General features: G+C 35.4%; 1 protein-coding gene across 1 annotated transcript; it reads right to left on the bottom strand.

Annotated features, from left to right (window-relative positions):
• Nucleotides 1-370: 370 nt before the first annotated feature.
• LOC149793436 (mannan endo-1,4-beta-mannosidase-like) lies at nucleotides 371-10,475 on the bottom strand. Its single transcript, XM_089967430.1, has 8 exons — nucleotides 10,378-10,475; nucleotides 9,816-9,870; nucleotides 8,958-9,137; nucleotides 8,164-8,397; nucleotides 5,468-5,660; nucleotides 2,782-2,941; nucleotides 1,843-1,917; nucleotides 371-1,081 (listed from the first exon to the last, which is right to left on the bottom strand). The coding sequence occupies exons 1-8, from the start codon at nucleotides 10,384-10,386 to the stop codon at nucleotides 845-847; spliced, it is 1,143 nt and encodes a 380-aa protein (XP_089823556.1). The 5' UTR covers nucleotides 10,387-10,475; the 3' UTR covers nucleotides 371-844.
• Nucleotides 10,476-14,511: the final 4,036 nt, after the last annotated feature.

Here is a 14,511-nt window from a genome sequence, read left to right as displayed (position 1 = left end):
TCACCATCTAGCGGAGCTAGGATGAATTTTCAGTGGGATAATTTATTGTAATAAGTGTAATTTTATTTAATATTTCTGATCAATACACTTTAACTATTTTCAATAAATTCCACAAGTGCTTTGCTTCGTTTACATCTGTAACAATGATGATAGAGTAATTTAACACAAAAATGATCTTCATATTGGAACTGTGTTACTTCGTATTATTTCTAGTTTGTATGTAGGCAGTTGTCTGTTCTTAACAAACATGTAAATAAAATAAAGCAAATCTAAGGGATATCAACGTAGATGCGCTTATTGATGTGACAGTGAGTTCTATGAGTATTGAATTGTCTTATACTGCCACAAAAATATCAACAAGACAAAGAAATTACAGGAAATTATATGTAAAATGCAATTCAGAGCAAGTGAACCTTATATCACGCTGAAGTGTTCACTGATAACTATAACGAGCAAAGAAACTGTAAACTAGCATCATTGTAGACGAATAAACATTTTGTCATTTCTATGGAAATGCTTTTGTAGTACATTTGTTAAAGTTGATAGTAATGGGAGTGGAAGGTCACATTTTGTCAAGTTCTCAGGCGATTTTACACACTTGCGAAGTACCAAATGCATATGGAAAAGTTGTGCAAAACCAAACGTGCATCGAGCAAGCCATAAGGAATGTATACATACATGGATCGGTGGAGTTGAAAACTTAGATTTTGGCTGAGAAGTACCTTTTATCAGCTGCTACGTTGTAATCAACATCACTGTATAAGAATTCAATTATAATTTGCATAATAAAAATTAGCAAGAGGGATTATTTGTATTTTCTTGTTAACTCCGTTGATAACTTTATTTAAACACTGAAATGCACCAGGCCACCTTTGCTTTGATCATTTTTGCCCTTGATGTGTGTCATTCCAGCTCGCTGGGTTTGCCAGTTAGTATCAGTTACGGACCACGTCCAGGCACCTGCATAACCGCCGTTGTAGGAGTGGTCGAAAAGCTGTTGAATGTTCATACCACCTCCGTGATCCTGATTAAACTCCCCAATTACAACGGGTTTATCTAGACCAAATTCCGCTGCGTTTTTCTGCGCGGATAAAAGAGACAAAAAGTCAGTGAATGGTACTGAAGGACATTGGCGTAATTTAACACAAAACGATCTTCATATTAACAAATAATACCTTAATTAAATAAATCGACTAAGGATATAAACAACGTAAAACGAGGATTACAGATGGAAAAAGTAGATAAATGGGTTAATAGCTTCCGAACTTAAGAAAACGAAAATAAACAAATTTTAGTGAGTATTTATTGTGATGAATGTAACGTTGAGAAAATAATATGCTTCAAACCCCCTTTATCCGCAACCATAACTAACCCCTCTTATCATCTGCTATCACCATTCCCTTTCATCCGCTACCATCCCCAACCCCCAATATCCGCAATCATCAGTACATAGGAATATGTTTGTATGAAGAAAATGTTCTTCTGTAGCAACACATGAATCATGGACATGGAACTGTACATAATAAGAATGAATTGCACTAAAATCAATTACTTAATCTCTTTTTGTTATTGTCATTCCAAACTTGCAAGAATTTATGCACATTACTGCATTGCTTCTATCGGTGGCTTCCATTTACGTTTTTATTTAACCAACATTCTAGTATATATATATATATATATATATATATATATATATATATATATATATATATATATATATATATATATGTGTGTGTGTGTGTGTGTGTGTGTGTGTGTGTGTGTGTCTGTCTGTCTGGGGGGTGTCTGGGTGTGTTGTATGTATGATTTTCATTTCAAAACATGATAAATGCAAAGGAGAACCTGCATTGGGGAGACACCATCAAAGTGGTTGGCCGAGTCAGAGTAGGTATGGACCTGGTAGAACGTCAATGTTCCCTGTTGGTAATTAAGAGTATTGGTAAATTATCACGAGTGTTTTCAAAGAAACATTCTTGAAATGTATAATTGGTCATTGTAAAATAGCAAATGCATAGATGAGGAACATTTTATAATGGATTTTTATGAATCGTAAATACTACCGTCGTTTATTTTTCTTAAATTCACAACGTTTTGATTGGTTAATAAAGCGTAAATGGGATAAAATCTCATAAATGGGTTTAAATCTCGCAAATGGGTTTAAATCCCGTATGTGCTAACCCTTTTCTTATTCCGTCAATTTCTTCACATCTTCAAATAAGCATTATTTGCATGAATTAAAAGTGTTCAATTTAATCTTTGATAAAACTTCATAAAATATAGTCTTCTAGATGGAGTAAATGTGTGCTAGATGTACATTATTTTCATCATAGGTTTTATTGCAATATAAAGCAGTCTCATCAAAGTACGAGTACTTTTGAAAAACACGTTTCCAACATTAATGTCTAACAAATTACAAACAAATTGTAGCTAATATTTTCATCAATTAAAGTAATAATGTAAGCTTGTGGCTTATCGCATCAAAGTTGAATTGTTTTTGCTTGAACTTATTTTTCGCCAACAATGAAGACAAAGTGGTAAAGATTCATGGATAAACTATTCCTGATATCAGTGTTATATACGTGAATGTCAATTCTTGTACTAATTATGTTCAGACTTTGGTGCTATACCGTAGTAAATTAAATATTTGATATGTGAATCACAAATTCATTCAAATATATCTGGCGATATGTTAAAATTTAATTCCGATTTTAGTGTGTGTTTAGTTCTGGCAGGGAAGCATATGTCTCATTTAAAAGTGAAATGCATGCAACTGGTCCTTACCAAATGTTTTGTTCCTCCTCCCGCCTTAATAAGGCAGGCGTCCTTCCAGTAGTTATGGAAACCAAACTTGTCGGTATTGGCCTTAGTATTCCAAGATCCAACTGTCACCATAGCATGTGGGTCCACTCGTCTGATAGCGTCAGCCTGCCAGTTGATGAACCTAAAGAAAGAGATTACTGTTTAAGAGTAGACTGTTTGCAAAATTATACCATTCATCCAAACCATCTCACTACAGGAACATTTATATACTTGGGAATCTGTCAATGTAGTAGGATTGCGATTGGTTGAATATATTACGACAATGTGTAATCTGTTAAAAATGATCATGACAAATATAAGATATTTGCAGTAGTCCGCTGTAAATCGTGGCATCATAAACCATACTACTAAAACAGAGTAAGAGCTTCAAAAGTTGCAATCACTATGTTACTTCTCATTACGTTCTCAGCTTGTATGCAAATTTTTAGAGTTTGGGCCTATTCGGATGATCGTGATATATAACTATTGCATCAACATGCCATGTTAGTTTTACCCAGATACCCCGAGGCCAACCTAATTAAATTGTTTGTCTCGTTGGTGATGCAGGACCGATATTTTGCTGTTAACAAAATAGCTAGACTTTACATAGTTTATTTGCATCTACTTTAATAACCTTGTTTATATAGTTTGGTATTCATTGAATTTTACACGACATATTCATTGATATATCAGTTATTACAAATGTGTTATTACTAATGTGAATGCATACATATTACAAAAACTGATTGCGAGCGATAAATCAATTCTTCTTCACAAACAATTTATACAAAATCATACAAGATCGTTTTTTTTCCAATCAAAATCCAGAAACTGTTGGCGACAAATCAAAACAGAACTATTCTGAAATAGATAATTTTATTTATAAATAAAACTATAGAAATGTTGTTAATGCCATATTCGTTCTCCTTACGAATTTTAACTACGGTATGCAGCCTAACATGTAATATTAAATAGCATTTCTTAAATCCGGTAAACGGATTCATCAAGGACACAACGTGTCACCTGATGTCGTTAAGTTTACTCGACAGAGGTAATTCACATCAGGTGACAGAATATATTTTTAATGCTTGTAGCATAAACTGGTGATACAAAAGTTGTGGATTATAGTCCTTCACGCTTTACAGTATACTAGTTATTTAATAAAGACATATACCCGTTAAATTCCGCCTGAAGACGCAGCAATCTCACCTACTGTCGATTGCCATAGTAGTATCATACACACACACACACACACACACACACACACACACGTGTGCAAAGAGAATGAGAGCGAGAAATGACACCAAAACAAACACACACACACACACACACACACACATACATACATACACACACGACGATCAAATCAAGTCTAACAGCCCTGTCAAGACCAACACGGCAATAACCGGGTGTACATGTTATGCGTCACAAATGCAGCGTGTTCTTCGGGCAAATGCCAAACCTGGAATGCTGGAGTAATCAGAGATTAAATGATGAGTTCTCGTAGACTAGTGGGTCAAATGTGCACAATGTGTCTTATCGAGGCAATGAATAAAGTCGACTCTATAGAATTTATAAATTTTGTACGTTAGCTCTAATGCTCCCTTTAGTCCCATGTTCAATAGTTTAAAATAACCCGTGTCCATTGGTCTCTTACCTCGAGTTTAAATATATACATAAAATGTTAACATCATATCAGCAAACGTTCATGAACAATGCTGTAAGCTTAAACGGTGACAGTTTTGTGAAACAAATATGTTTAGCTGGCCACCGCTAATGATCATAAAATTATGTCAGCCTCTGTGTAAGGATTACATCTTAGAGACCCAGCTCACCGAGACATTTTGAAAATACTCACATATTTTTGTACGTAGTAATCATATACCTTCAATGGAATAATTGTCAAGAATACCACTCTTTTTCAACAGGTGCACCTCCCTACCCCCGCATTGCAATTTGACACTATACGTTTTTTATGCCATTATCGGGTGAATCTACTGTATTTTTCACTACAGCTAAAATCCACCTCTACCCAATTCCATGTTGATGCTATAATTCAGTATAGGGATCATATATTTTTATAACGGACTTAATAAAATGTGATGATGTTTAAGTTAAAAATTTCAATAATATCTTTTAATAATATCTCATTCAAAAGCATTGCAAGATATACACACAACAAAAACAGTTAAGAGTTTGATCCATATACAAACTTTGCATTAAAAGACCTAGAATGTATATGCCCGTGTGTACGATAGGCGCATGTCAAAGCAGTTTGGATCTACGAGAGTGTCATGTATCGTTTAAATATAGACTGCTCCGGTGGCCTAGTGGTTAGAGCGTCCGTATCGGACGCGGAAGTTAGAGGGTTCGGAACCCGGCGGATTTATAAAAATGACGTATAAAAATGGTACTAGCAGATGTTTCTCTTGGCGCTCAGCATTAAGAGATTAGAGCTAGAGCTGGTGGGCCTCGTGTCAGGATAATGTGACTGGCTGGGACTGCTACATGTCTGCATCATAATGCCCCAATACTACACATCACTATAAACTGTCACACTGTAGACATCACAGCGATATGACTGAAATTTCTTCAAATCAACGTCAAAAATCCAAATGACGCACACACACTCCTTTAAATATACATGTTTAACATTTAGGATTCTAACCTCTGCATTTCTTGTACTGTGTAGAGGCGTCCTGCCCATCCCGCACCACTGTTTGTTAGAGGACGTGTGTCGTAGCAAGGATCGCTGTTGATCTCACCTGGTTTCAGCTCTCCCTCCGGCTCGTTAATTATATCCCAGCCTCCAAGACCAGGATGGTCCTTAAGTCCATTAACCATTGGTATCAGGGCATTTTCTAGATGGATTAGATAAATAAATTCTTGAATCTCTCTCTCTCTCTCTTTCTCTCTCTCTCTCTCTCTCTCTCTCTCTCTCTCAATAAATATCAAAGAAAGGTGTTAATGATATCAGCGATAAGAAAATAATATATTCTCATCACCCAAAATAAAAATAAGAAGAAGATGCAGATGTTAGAGTAACTAATTCATTTGGTTCACCATATATTTCGCAGAAAACAAAATTCATACATAATTCATTCACACATTCATTTGATTGGCCCTACGGAACATTATATTAGACATGAAACCAGTTCTTTCATTTCACCCATCATGTTCATAACATCTCATCAAATGGTTTGACAAAATTATTTGTAGTTTATGTAAATTTATTTTTAAAATGATTCTGAAAAGCTTTTGCTACATTTTTAACGACTAAGATGAAACCCCACATTATTTGGTTACATTCTGATGTGGCAGGTCTCAAGTCATCGGCTACATTAAAAAATCCAACTAATTGTATTAAATTAGGCTTCGGTTACGTTACAGGTTCATATCGTATATCGTTCAATTTCTGCGGTAAAACTGTAAATTATCAGACATCTTACGATCTAAAATAATACTCTGTATTTGTCCAGCTTATTGCTATATCATATTTTTAAAGTAGAATTAAATATAGCTTCTTAACTCCTGACAATGTTTAACAAATAGTTATCTGGAAACCATTTTCCAGCTACTACACACATATGAAGACTTTCGTTTCTTAACCGTTTTTCTTGTTGGCAAATTTTTAAGGTACTCTCAGGTCAAAGCATTAGCAGCAGGGAGGACGGTTTGGCCATATTGCAGGGTCTTTTACCCACTAAGTGAGCACGTAATAATGTCTACAAGGCAGGCCCATACGCACACATTGCAGCGACAAAGCCTTAAAATAGTGGAATAGATTGGTGGGCCACTACAGTGGAGTTAACCGAAGACCAGAAACACTCTTTGTGCGAAGGCAGTCGAAGATGCCCACACGAAGCCGACAGAAAGCAGGAATTTTAGTGCAGCTTTCGTGACACCCAAAATGAATCTGGGATCGATAGGGCAGTGCATGTATTCAACACGTTTCGCATTGCGAACGAAGTGCAGCTATTTGATCGGAGACACTGACTTCGTGTTTTGGTTCAAATGCGAGGTGGTCGCCTGATCCGAGACAGCTAAATGAGCGACGTGTGTACGGTCGTCATGATGTCCCTGTTTTCTGATGATAAAGAGTATTTATGTCTTAAGTTCATTAAGTTCATTTCCCTACATCTGAAATGGGTAGGGCAAAAGAAAGTAGCTGGACCAAAACATTTGAGTCTTCGTTCCACACAATTCTTCAACGATATCATTTACTCCTAGTGTGTCCATAAAATTGTTTCTGTCTTTTCAGTAAGTGAAGTTGCTCAAGGAAATAACGATACACAGTGTTGCACGTTTATGTTATAACCCCTATGTTGGTAGCGGCTGACACCAGACCACCTTAAAGCTGAATGCTTAATGGCAGACAGTATAACCTAAGTGAGTGGAGTGTTCAGACTAGTCCAGAGTTCTTCAGGAAGACATATTGCTCATGTATGCTACACGAACACACTAAGAATGTTTTTGTAGATGACTACATGTCTGCGGCATGATGCCCCAGTGCTAGACATCACTATAAACTGCTACACTGCTGACATCGTAGCGATATGAAAGAAAAATTGTTAAAGTTACGTTAAATATCCAAATCAAACAAACTTCTCTGGTTATGTAAGTTGATTTATTGATATGGGAAAATCAACAATACACCATGATGGAGCTATGAAACTAAACTGAACATAAGCTCTCTGACTAATATAGCATTTCTGCTGAAAAGCAAGCCTATGAAGGAACATGTATTATTGATTGCGTTGCAGTAAATGTAGTCATCTACAAAAACATTCTTAGTTAGCTCGTGTAGCATACATGAGCAATATGTCTTCCTGAAGAACTCTGGAGTAGTCTGAACACCGTTATTCAGCATTAATAACCATTGGCTTTACGGCTACTTATAGATTTTGCGAAACGGCTTGTAATTGATGGCACCCACCGCCTTTCTGGCTTTCACCCGGGCGGACCGCAAACCACTCCCACCCCTCAGTACGCCATTGCCAATAGGCCTACTCCGTTGGTACATACCAATGCTGATACCTATTCTGTCCTCTATTTTGGAGTATTCGTCCTCTCTGTTGCTACATGTTTAATTACGTTCCAAACATTTCGCTCGCATGTCTGTCCTTTTATACTACTGGTTATTCACTGTGAGCGCATAATTACGTAATTTAGCCATATGATCCTGCTGATCTAAAATCGATAATCCCCTTTTATTTAGTAATTATCCCTTCTTCACTCGTGTAACAGATACAACAAATATCCTTCTTTCATTTCATATTAACCAAACCGGTATGTTGAAGAGCATGGTGCGTTAATACTCGTATCATATAGATATATGAGCATCCTAGGGCTTTTGTGTCTTACTGATATAAGATTCAAGTTTTCCAGTGTCCCTGATGAGACCATCGAGTCTAGCGTGTGTCTGCTGGTTAACTGCTGCATTCCACAAAGTGAAGAAAACGAGGATCTGGTGATGCTGGGCGGCTGTTAAGTATTCCTTCATCTCGTTAACTAGAGTGTGAGCCTGGTCAGTGCCGGTAACGTGACCACCGCCGTCAAACAATGGAGTACTTTCCCCCTCTATGTGGACCCAAACACCTACATAAAGATAGACAGAGTTGCTTTTCACTTTTCTTACTAAGCCTTAACTAGTAATCAATTAGACGCTTTGACAATTTAGTTAGAATGTTTATTCAGAAAATAAAAACCCCGAGAGATACCAGTTGTTGAAACTGAAAATCTAAATTTTCCAACATTTTGAAAATTTCATATATATAGTATCATCACCATGTGAAATATTTTCACTAATATTATTAGCACAGAATTATCTTTTTATACGAGAGACGTTTGGTTATATAACTCACGAAATGTTTTCCTCCAGTTCGATTCCATACGCTCCTTACTCTGATTTTACTGCGGGGATCTCGATCTTTCTAGCTTGCTATTAAAGCTTGAAAGTTGCATTCGACTGCAACAATTTATTTTATCTCATTTGTGTTAGGTTGCAATCACGTATTACGAAGAAACTATTTTCGTATGAGCGGTGGTAGAACGAAATCGCAAGTCAAAAGGATAATTATCCAAAATATCAAAAGGAAAGAAAAGAAATGTTATATTGTTTCGATGACAAAAGGGGCAAAATGATTGTTCTGGCTTACGTATGGAGTTGCCACCGGCAGCTTGGATTTCTTGCAATGTCTGCTCATACTTTTGTTTGGCATGTTGGTACTGATGGTTCCCAAAGTCATGAGCATAATTAACCCAGGCTTGGTTTGTCCCAGACAGAAACACACGATGCCCATCCTTCATAAAGTGTGTCCCATGCACCCCGAGGCGACCTATAAGTTTCAAATTGAGCATGAACTCGTAGGTTGTAAGCAGACATTAAATGGCGTGCTTGCGACATAAACTTCCTTATTTTTTATGTGGCCTATTTTTAGTCAGGGCGATTTAAAAGTTTTTCTTTCTTTGATTACATGATTCATTTTGTAGATTTCTGCAAACAAGCTTTTCATTTTTTGCATATTTATCTATATATTTATCTATATATATCTATCTATTTGTAATGACTGTGTTTATATTTCTATACAAGTTGTTAATCTGCTTCTAATCTTCATGCCTTTATATCTTCTTGAAAGTTAACGTCGCTCTAAATACGCATGCACTTAAAGAAAAGTTCGATCAAGTTTACAGTACTGATTTAGAAATGAACTTGTCTATCATCCGTTATATACTTTGTCAGTCTACACAAAATTAAATGCTTTACAAAGAGAACGAATATACTGAGGCTGACCACGTTTAATGCATTTTATAGCTTATTGTTATTGGGGTTTTATTTTCCTTTTTAATGTACGAATACATAATTATTAGGAGTATATTGCAACTGTGTAATGTTAACAGAGCAACTAATTGATGCAACTCTATATAACTAAGAGAATTATATAACATTTGAGCCAAATAGCAACCTTTGTGCTTTAGGTTCTTTGTGACTAATTTGTTCTCTCTTCGCTACTCACCTCCTTCTACATATGAAAAGGCGAGAGCCACACACAAAAGACCAGAGAGTACTTCCTGTAATTTAGAATTTTTAACATAACAAACAAATCATGTCACATAAGTCGATCAATTCCATAGTTCAATATCCATAATATATAATTTCATATTTATAATGTATGGTATTCTCTCTCTCTCTCTCTCTCTCTCTCTCTCTCTCTCGTGCATGTTATCACAAGGAAATTAAACACATGCTCTTATTTCAAAGGTGTTAACAACAAAAAAAATATACATGCTTACACTGTCATGGTCGGAAATTTCGCTTGAATTTAAAAGTCACAAATTCAAATTACACTAAGAAATAAAATCAGGCAAATTGATCTAGAACAAACTGCAACTCCCAGCTAATACAATAATTTACCATGCTGTTCTCATGCTTATCTCAATTCACATAATTAAGTACAAGATCCAAGTGTACACGTGGGCATGAGACAAACGTTGAATTCTAATCATAAAAGATACCTTGATGTAACTCAAAAAGCTTTTACAGTATAGAATGATACAAAGGAAAATAAGCAAACCCACCGCACGCATCCTAAAAATGATGTAACCCTCAGTGTGGACTGAATGTGGAAATAAAATCAGGAGTGTATATAATACGTCTTATATACGATCATATCTTATCAGGATTCAGTCCCAAATAGAATAATGGATACAACAGGTCACGAGAAATCACGAATTTGCTCGACACATAAAACGTCATTCATAACTTTTAATCCATATGCTGAATGCATTAGTACATGTCAAAATCTTGGCACTATGCATTATTTCTGTACCCATATAATGATAAGAGGGTTTTCGTTTTTGTTATTTGTTTATATCAAGAATATAAACGTTTGTTCAGAAAGACATTGCTATGATTGAGTTTGCTAGTTAATTAGCATATAAGTTTTAAAATTAACGAGAAATGCAGCCTAAAAGTAACACTGCAACCACTATATATAAATATGCACATACATATAAAGCAAGAAAGTTTATTTCCATTGTGTTTTACTTTCTTTAGATTATTCTTCTATTTAGGTTCCTTTTGCCTTCTATATGACAGAGTCTTGTCTGATATGTATATGTTTCGTTCTTTCAGTGACTAAAGATAATTGAATTTATGCATTTCGCTATTAACTAAATGTGTAATAAAAATGTAAATAAAGAAATATAACCACGGGAAGAGATGCAGCACATGATTAGTGATCCCTCTAAATATGTACGAAATGAAGAGAAAAAGTATAGCATTAGCTTCAGAAAGATACCTAAGTAGCATACGTTGTAGGAAAACCGTATCTTAAATTAGCATATTGAAGTTTAACAGTTTTTAGCAAGGAACAATCGGATTGGCCAGTCTGGTTCGACTCTGCATATACACAAGTAAAACCAGCGAGCACAATCTTTTTAGACACAGACTAGAGAAAATTATCCCATAATGGGTCTCTCTGTCACCTGAACGTTACATTCATCAAACAGTCTAATGTCTGAGAGTTGTTTCCCATGACCTAATGAAAAGGTGTCAAGTTCAGTAAACTTAATACGGTCGTGCATCGCTGTCATCTGTTGCTGTATGTATGTATGTATGACTGACTGACTGACTGACTGACTTCAGTTCCTCTTCAGCAAAGACTTCATCAGATTAATCAAATTCAGGATAATACAAGATCATGAAATACAACAGAGAAATGACAAAAATACAAGAGTAGTACTGTGTCAGCTACCGTATGGACAAAACGAAATATGTCAATACCTGCAATTATGCAAATCTGTAATCAGAGCTAACTAGCATTTGGTTTAGCATGGCACTGATCTTTTACAATTGCTTGATGATGATAATATTTCGAAAATGTTAATATGTCTATATCGTTATGTGCTTAACATTAACTTTCAAATAGTAACGAAAAGGAAATGGAAATCTTATACCAGTGCAATTATATATGTAATTTCTTTCTACATGACACATGTGTCTATGCATATATATATATATATATATATATATATATATATATATATATATATATGTACTTGTATGCATGTGTGCGTTCATGCATGCATTTATTTATGTATGACTAACTGACTTCATTACCTCTTCAACAAAGATTACATCAGGTTAATAAAAATACGGATTATGAGACACAGCATAGACGAGAAAGCAAGCAATATAAATACATCGTCAACTAACGCATTTACAAGATGAGATATATAAATACATAAAACCATATAGTAATCTATAGGAAATACACATAAACACATACATAAACGCACACACACAACTATATATATATATATATATATATATATATATATATATATATATATATATATATATATATATATATACACACATATACACACACATATACATATACATATACACATACATATATATACATATATACACATACACACACATATACATATATATGCATATACACACATGCACATCTACATACATACATACATACATACATACATACATACATACATACATACATACATACATACATACATACATACACACACATACACATATACACACATATACACACATACATACACACACACACATATATATATATAGTTAATGATAATTTACTACTTATTATTGCTGTTATGTTTGGACATGTTGGTTGATAGTAGGGCATACATTTTATTGTAGAATGAAGCTATGAGGTTTGCCGTCACCACCATGAGTCTATCCCATACATCATCGTCAATAGACGACATTCAGTCAACCCTACTTCCATGTAGAGTCTCCAACAATATATCATCTTCTTGATTAAATAAGTTAACCCCGCCTCTCACCTCTAAAGAGTCAATCACTCTCTCAAAGAAAACGTTTCGTTCTTCAAGTAGCATTTCGCAGCCTAAAATAAGATGGTTCGCTCTGTCAACAGGCTCTTTTCCACAGTTCGCATATCTTAACTTTACCAACAGGCATGATATATAGTTTCATTATTTCAAAGAAAGGCCATAACATGGATGGAAATTTACGCCCAAGAAACCATATACTACTTGGTTTCAGGTCCAAATGAATGTTTCGGAAGTGAATAAAATCATCCCTTAGTTCCATATTTGTTCTCCAGGTAGTCTCTTCATTTGGAATAATATCAATATTATGCCGATTCCAAAGAATTTTTCCTTCTGTTTGTACTCTTACTGCATAGTCTAAAAGAACACTTCCCATATCATATTTCTTAGTTATTTTGTCAATATCTGGTATAAATCCCGTCTATTTTAGCGGGTTGGTCAGATACTGACATAAACGCATAATGAAAGTCTTTTTCCAGACAAAAGTCCAATCGCCCTTACACATTCGGTTGAAAAAGAACAATTTCGTCCTATATATGTAAGCTTCCATTGACCAGAGTCCTAAGGTACTACGCGTTACCTCTGTAGGCGAATATTTCTCGAAAGCTTGCATACGTCGCCCTGCACATCTCTGACATAACTCAAGTTCTTCTGTATTGGAGTTTGTGATACCCGACTATAGTTCACATCCATATAAGACCGAAGGTAGAATAATTATTTTCCAAATTTTCAGACTTGTTAAAGGGTTCATTCAAATGTTTGCCTTTATCGCATGCTTCTTTTATCGCGTCGTTTGGTTTTAAGTTGTATTTTAGAGGTATGCCGGCATACTTCTTACTTTTGACTACCGGAATTGGAGATTTGTAGAAGAGAAAAAACAGAATACCAGTCGTTCTTTTATCAGTAAGCAAGATGGTGCAACTTTTATCTGCGTTATATTTTAATCTCCCCCTTTTCACATAGTTAGAAATTGTATCAAGCATCTGTTGCATTGAATGATGCGAATTAGACATTACAGTTGTGTCATCCGCTAATAAGACACAAGGCAGGTGGAGATCGACAAGTTTTATACCTCGCAAAGTGTGATCTTATTCCGTGATCAAGTCATCTATCATTACAAGAAAGAACCAGGCAGACAAGATACGGCCCTGTCCTACACCCTCCCTAATATCGAAGCGTTTGGACTGCTTGCCCGCAAATAAAACAGAACTTGTTACTCTCTCAAATGAGTCTTTCGTGATGCGCCAGGTCTTCCCTTTGATGCCAAGTCTGTACAACTTGTAGAATAACCCGTTGTGCCAAACTGTGTTGAAAGCTTTAGCATTATCAAGAAATGTATCATAGACAGGAGTATCTTTATCCATACAGTAGCATATAGATTCTTTAATACAGAACGCTACAGTGATACTACCACAATTATTTCTAAAACTCTGTTGCAATGGATTCGAAAAAGAAAGCTGATTAGAAAATATATGTAGTCTATTAAGTATAATTAGTTCTAGGACTTTCTGGAGACTGTAACTATAGTTATATCACGGTAATTATTCATATCTAATTTGTTCTTTCCCCCTCCTTTAAATATTGGTATTACCAAACATTGTTTAAAGTGGCACGGGTACTTCTCGGCCTCGTACGCTTTTATGAATATAATTTCAAGTAACTGTACACTGCTTGGAGTGTCCGCAAACAGTAAATGCTCAGCAACAATAACTTCGTGACCACATGCCTTATCTTTATTGAGAGAACTAATTGCACTACTGATTTCTTCTCTAGTGGGAATTTTATCAACAACTTCATCAAAGTGGGAATAGGTTTCTGTGCTCTGTTTTCTAACCTCTGTTAAGACCATCTGGCAATGATTCTCAT

The sequence above is a fragment of the Sinohyriopsis cumingii genome, chromosome 8 (genome assembly GCF_028554795.1).
Source record: "Sinohyriopsis cumingii isolate HCF-2022 chromosome 8, ASM2855479v2, whole genome shotgun sequence".
Taxonomy (NCBI): domain Eukaryota; kingdom Metazoa; phylum Mollusca; class Bivalvia; order Unionida; family Unionidae; genus Sinohyriopsis; species Sinohyriopsis cumingii.
The sequence above is the reverse complement of the archived record's forward strand: the minus strand, read 5'-3'. Positions and strand labels throughout refer to the sequence as shown.

What these genes read in the sequence shown, in the direction of transcription:
- LOC149793436 (XM_089967430.1), bottom strand. An exon ending in TGCCGGTGGCAACTCCATAC is followed by an intron (nt 8,398 to 8,957) that starts GTAAGCCAGAAC and finishes ATCTTTATGTAG; the next exon opens with GTGTTTGGGTCCACATAGAG. An exon ending in ACAGTACAAGAAATGCAGAG is followed by an intron (nt 2,942 to 5,467) that starts GTTAGAATCCTA and finishes CTCTTTCTTTAG; the next exon opens with GTTCATCAACTGGCAGGCTG.